The 5,432-nt window shown below is 61.1% G+C and overlaps 2 protein-coding genes across 3 annotated transcripts in view; both read left to right on the top strand.

The window, feature by feature from the left end:
* RAD23A (RAD23 homolog A, nucleotide excision repair protein) overlaps positions 1–1,921 on the top strand; it is a 6,329-nt gene extending 4,408 nt beyond the window's left edge. For both annotated transcript variants that reach the window (XM_006023424.3, XM_006023425.3), the window contains exons 8-9: positions 506–670; positions 1,130–1,921. In XM_006023424.3, coding sequence (XP_006023486.1) covers positions 506–670; positions 1,130–1,243 — 279 coding nt within the window. In that variant the 3' untranslated portion in view covers positions 1,244–1,921. The remainder of the gene's footprint in view (positions 1–505; positions 671–1,129) is intronic.
* A 149-nt stretch (positions 1,922–2,070) lies between these two features.
* LOC102381473 (tetratricopeptide repeat protein 39A-like) overlaps positions 2,071–5,432 on the top strand; it is a 7,801-nt gene continuing 4,439 nt past the window's right edge. Inside the window, 10 exon segments of the mRNA XM_025203858.1 lie at positions 2,071–2,339; positions 2,342–2,405; positions 3,164–3,268; positions 3,398–3,529; positions 3,884–3,948; positions 4,254–4,321; positions 4,539–4,603; positions 4,912–5,011; positions 5,093–5,160; positions 5,264–5,274. Of these exon segments, the coding sequence (XP_025059643.1) occupies positions 2,264–2,339; positions 2,342–2,405; positions 3,164–3,268; positions 3,398–3,529; positions 3,884–3,948; positions 4,254–4,321; positions 4,539–4,603; positions 4,912–5,011; positions 5,093–5,160; positions 5,264–5,274 (754 nt within the window). The 5' untranslated portion in view covers positions 2,071–2,263.

The raw sequence follows: 5,432 nt of genomic DNA on the forward strand, positions 1-5,432 counted from the left end.
AATCATAGGATCCCAGCAAGATAAATATGCAAATGTCTCTTGAAGGTATTCAAAGTAGGTGCTTGAACCATCTCCGGCGGCAGTTTATTCCAAACCTTGGGGGCTTGGACAGTAAAGAAGTTCTTCCTTATGTCCAGCCTGAAACGGTCATGGAGGAGTTTGTGACCGTTCGACCTTGTCATCCCTTGGGGCGCTCTGGTGAACAGACATTCTCCCAGATCCTTGGGTTGTCTCCAGCTCTGGGGGCCAGTGGAGGCTGGTGGGCCGGACCAAAGTGGGCCTGGGAGCCTGGGTGCTTGGTATCTCTCTAGCTCTGGGAGAGGAGTGGGGGTTGGGGGTGAGAGCAAGGGGGTTGGGAGCCTGGATGCCTGGGTTCCATTCCCAAAGCATGGTGCAACATTGGGGAGTCCCCACCCCTCTCTCTACATGCCTTGGTTTCCCCACAGTGGAGGGGTTTGTGTGTATGGTATGGGTTTGCTCCCTAACCCCGTGCTTCCTCCCACAGCAAATCAGCCAGCACCAGGAGCAGTTCATCCAGATGCTGAATGAGCCACTGGGTGAAGGGGGTGATGTGGCGGAGCTGGAGGGTGAGATAGGGGCCATGGGCGATGACACGCCCCACATGAACTACATCCAGGTCACGCCTCAGGAGAAAGAAGCCATAGAGAGGGTAAGGGGGCTGGACCTGAGGCCAGAAGTCCTGGGTTCTATCCCATGACTGGGAATGAAGGGGTCCCACAGGTGAGAGCAGGGAGGATGGGAACCCAGACTTTTGGGTTTTGTGCCCACTGAGGGAGGGAAGAGTGTCGAATTGTGAGAGCAAAGTTAGGAGCCTGGATTCTGCACCCAGCTGTGGGAGGCAATGGTGTCTAGTGGGTAGAGCAGAGCTGGGAGCCCAGACCTCTGGGTCCTGCTTCTGATTGCCACTATAGCATGTGGGTTGATATTGAGCCAAGCTGGGAGTCACCAGCCCATGGGTCTGCACTGGGCATTGCCTCTGAAACCTACTAATGGCATTTGACCTCCCTTCACTGCTGGGGCTGGTGTGGGCAGGGCTTGGGGTGTGGCATCATGTCCCCCCACCCCCAGGCTGTGTATTAATCCATGTCCCTTTGTTGTCCCCACCCAGTTGAAAGCCTTGGGGTTCCCTGAGAGCCTGGTCATCCAGGCCTACTTCGCCTGCGAAAAGAATGAGAACCTGGCGGCGAATTTCCTTCTGAGCCAGAACCTGGAGGACGAGTGATTTGGGGAGGCGGGAGAGTTTTATATGAGAGACCCTGGCCCAGAGCCTCTTAAGAATGTACAGCCCTATCTATTTAAGGGGGGGGTGCCCCCTCATGGTGCCCTGCACCCCCACCCCACAGCCCCCGTGGCTGGGTGCAGGGCAGCAAGAAGCAAACCAAGCCCCACCTCCAATCCCCTTTAAGTTGCATCTGCAATTGAGCCCTTTTTGAGACCTGGGGGGGGGCTTGGACCCCCAACTCCAGACCCAGACCCAGTTCTCTCCTCCTTCCCCTCCCCACAAGCCCTGCCCATGCCTCTCCCTCCTGACCCACAGAACTGCCCCCGTTGTTCTTGCCCCACAGTTCCCCTATCTGCCCCTCCCCCCACACACAAAAAAGCCAGGTCTGTGGCTTTAAGGTACCCTATGAGGCGTGAGAGGTGGGGTGCAATTGGTCCAGATTCTGCCCCGCACCTGAGGGCCACCTATTAGCCAGAGCCAGGGCTCTTAAGGGGGCAGGGTCCTTCACCTCAAATCTGTGTTTTATTTTTTAAAGGGAAAGGAACCTAAATATTTTTTTAACCCTCTCCCTCCCATGGGCTGCCCTCTGTGCTGGGGCAGGGTTGGGGGTGCTGGGGGTGGGGCTTGGACAGCTGTGTGAAAGGGGCGGGGATATTAAAGGCAAATTGAAAAGCAAAAGTGGGTGAGTTTGTGTCTCCAAGGTAATGGGCCTAGGGGGCAGCTCCCCTCTCCCTGTTTTCTAGCAGCCTTTGATGCATGTGGGGTTCACCCAGGTCTTGGCTGGGGCAGGAAAATGCCCTCCCTCATATGGGTGGGTTATGGGGCAAGACTAGGAAACCCAGGAGTTGAACCGCCCTGGGACGGGCTGTCAGCCCTGTATGGCCAGGCGGGGGAAGGGGGGGGGGTTAGTCACATGGCTGGGGACCTTATGGGGGGCTTTCCTGGTGCCAAAGGAGTTCTTCACAAAGGAAGAGAGGTGTTCCCTGAGTGACGTGGGTGCTGGGGGGGTATCCCCGGGTGATGTGGCTAGGCGGGTCCCAGTGCCCCGCCCCCCCTACCTGCCCAGGCACCTGTAGGGCGGAACTGCCCCCGCCCCCCTGGCACATTCCGGCAGAGCTGCAGCTTCCTCTTGCTGCGTCGCAATGGCCCTGGCCAGTGACAGGTAACGCGGCCCTGATCCCAGCCTGATTCTTCCCCCTTCCCCAGCACTGTCCCGGACCGGGAGGGTGGGGGCGGGGGCAAGTGCTGGGAGGGAGCTCCACAGGGGGGTAGGGGGTCTTTCCCTCCTCCAGTCAGCCCCAGTGCATGGTGGGAAAATCGTGGTGGGGAAGACATGTCCACTGTCATTCCCACTGCGAAGGAAGGGTTACATCACGCCCCTGCAGGGGGAGTCAGGGGTTGGGCCATGATCCTGGGCAGAATGCACAGTCTGGGGGTGGGGGGGACGACTCCTGAACGGGGCCAGCATGGCCTGGCGGGGCCCCACCCCCCTCAGTGCCCGGACTCTGCAGCCCCCTGTTCCCTTCTCCTTGGAAGCCAGCCAGTAGCCTCCCTCCCATGGCCAGCCCTACCCTTCCCTACCCTGCCTCACCCCCACCCCCCCCCCTTTCTGGTTCCCTGCCGGAGAGAGAAGCTGGCTGGGCCGGATTAGTGTGGCTCCAGGGGCCGGGTCCCTTCCAGCTCCTGCTGGCTCCAGGCGGCAGCAACCCAGGGCAATACTGGTGCAGCTGGGAGCACTGTTCCTAAGAGTTCCCGAAGAGTTGGCTGAGGAATGTGGGGTGCTGCTGAGACTGTTGGGGTGTGGGGGGAGGAGGCTGAATCTGAGTTCCAAAAAGCAAACGGGGTGACCTGCTGCTGGGGGTCCTGGTGCAATGGGTGAGGGAGTTCTGGATGGAGCCTGTGTAACGCCCCCTCCCCCAGTGCCCCTATGCCCGACCTGACTTGCAGCCTGGAGGAGTGCACGGCTGCGCTGGATGCCTTCCTCAGTAACCGCTTCACAGAGAGCCTAGACCGGCTGCAGCCCAGGTGCATGGGGGACCTGATCCTGGGTGGGGCAATCTGGCTGCCCTGACCCCTACATGGGGGGGGATGCTGCTCAGTGTGGAAGGTGCCTGCTGTGACCCTTCTCACCTTCCCCCTCCCCCCCACCTTCAGGACCAAGGAGAGCATGTACCATGCCCTGGTCTATGCCACGCTGCGGGCCATGCAGGCCATGATGACCTTCGAGCATGAGGACCTAGCACAGGCTGGGCACACCATGAAGGAGGCACAGGAGGTTTGCCACAGGTGCGGGTGGTGGGGGAGGGCATGGGGCTTGAGGCAATAGGGTTGCCTACCCCAGAGCCAGCTGCATCTGGGCTCCTGGTATCCCCTACCCCCTATGCCTCACCCCAGAGGTAGTTGCATCAGGGTCCCTGATACCCACAGCTCCCCACAGCCCACTCCAGAGCCAACTGCATCAGGTCCTCTGTTACACCCCAGAGTCAGCTGCATTCCCTCTGCTGTATGGAGAAGGAAGCTGCTGACTTCCAGAGGGGCTCTGGCTGGAGTAATGCCTCCCCTGGGGGCCATTATGTTGCTCGGGGGAATGCGGAGCCCTCATTCCCCAGTCCCAGGCTGACCTGCTACCTCTTGCCCCAGGTTCCGCAGGAAATCTAGCGTGGCCGCATCCTTCTCCAGCCCAAGCAATGACACCTTCACTGAGGGTAAGGTGGTGCAGTGGGGTGCACTGGGAACCCAGTGGGAACCCAGGAGCCTGCAGTCCAGGCTCCTGGGTTCTCTCCCCAACTCTGGGAGGGTAGTGAGGGCTGGGGGTTGGGGCTGGGAGCCTGGATGCCTAATTCAATTCCAGCTGGGGGAGGGCAGTAGGGGCTGGGGGGGGTGGAAGCTTGGACACCTGGGTTCTCCCAGGGATGGTTGTGGGGGCCAGGGGCATGGATGCCTGGGTTCTCTCCCCAACCCTTGGTGGGGTGCATGACCCTACTTCCCCCCACCGCTGCCCTCCCCACAGAGGAGCTGCATGCTGAGGTTTGCTATGCAGAGTGTCTGCTGCAGCGCGCGGCTCTCACCTTCCTGCAGGTACCCCCTTCCTGTCCCTCCCATCTCCCTGCCCTGCCCTGCCCTGCCCAGACCCGGCCAGGACAGGATGCTGCCAGCCCGAACTGCCAGGGGGTGACGGTTGGGCCATGGTCCCTGTTCTGCCTACCACCACCCTAGAGCCAGCTGCATCCCAGTGCCTGGGGGAGGGCTGGCTCCGGGAAGCAGGGGGGGTGCTAATCTACCCCGCATCCCCCAGGACGAGAACATGGTGAATTTCATCAAAGGTGGCATCAAGGTGCGGAGCAGCTACTTGATCTACAGGTGAGCACAGCCCCAGATGCCTAGGTTCTCTGGGAGGGAAGTGTGTTGGGGGGGTTAGAGCAGGGGGTGCTTGAAGCCAGGACCCCGGGTTCTTTTGAGGGGGGTCAGGCTGGGGGAGCCCAGACACCTAGGTTTCCGGGGAGGGAAGTGAGGGGTAGTGGTGAGTGGGGGTGCTGGGAACCCGGACACCTGGGTTCCTTGGGAGGGGAGGGAAGGAAAGGGGGGCTGGGTGGGACATAGCCAGGGGAGCCAGGAGCCCGCATGCCTGGGTCCCCTCCCCAGTGCAGTTCCTTGATTGCCCATTACAGGGAGCTGAGCGGGGTGCTGCAGTCAGGGCACTGCCCTATGGGTCCTGCCCGCCCCCATCTGGAGGGAGGTGTCGCACTGGGCACTGGCGCCTTCAACCTAGTGAGTGACTTGCCCCACTCTCCTCCCTGGGGGCCCGATTTGGGCCTGATTCGGTCTTACTGCTCCCCATGTTTTCTCCAGACACTGTCGCTCTTCCCTCCGCGCATCCTGCGGCTGCTGGAGTTTGCTGGGTTTTCGGGGGACAAGGTAACCCTGGGGGGTCTCAGCCCCCCTCATTCTAGCTCCTTTCTTGCCACACAGGTGCACCCCTGAGCTGCCCCTGAACTGCCCCTGAACCGCGGGCTAGGCTGGGCTGGGGCTGCCCCCCACCCCAACCACACACTTGCCTGGATGCCTGGGTTCTTTCAAGCTTTGGGGGGTGGGGGGGACTGGGAGCCTGGGCACCTGGGTTCTATACCAGCTCTGGAAAGGGGGTGAGAGCAGGGGGTTCACCTTCCCTGGGTGCTGCTGCAGGGTTGGG

The sequence above is a fragment of the Alligator sinensis genome, unplaced genomic scaffold (genome assembly GCF_000455745.1).
Source record: "Alligator sinensis unplaced genomic scaffold, ASM45574v1 scaffold707_1, whole genome shotgun sequence".
Taxonomy (NCBI): domain Eukaryota; kingdom Metazoa; phylum Chordata; order Crocodylia; family Alligatoridae; genus Alligator; species Alligator sinensis.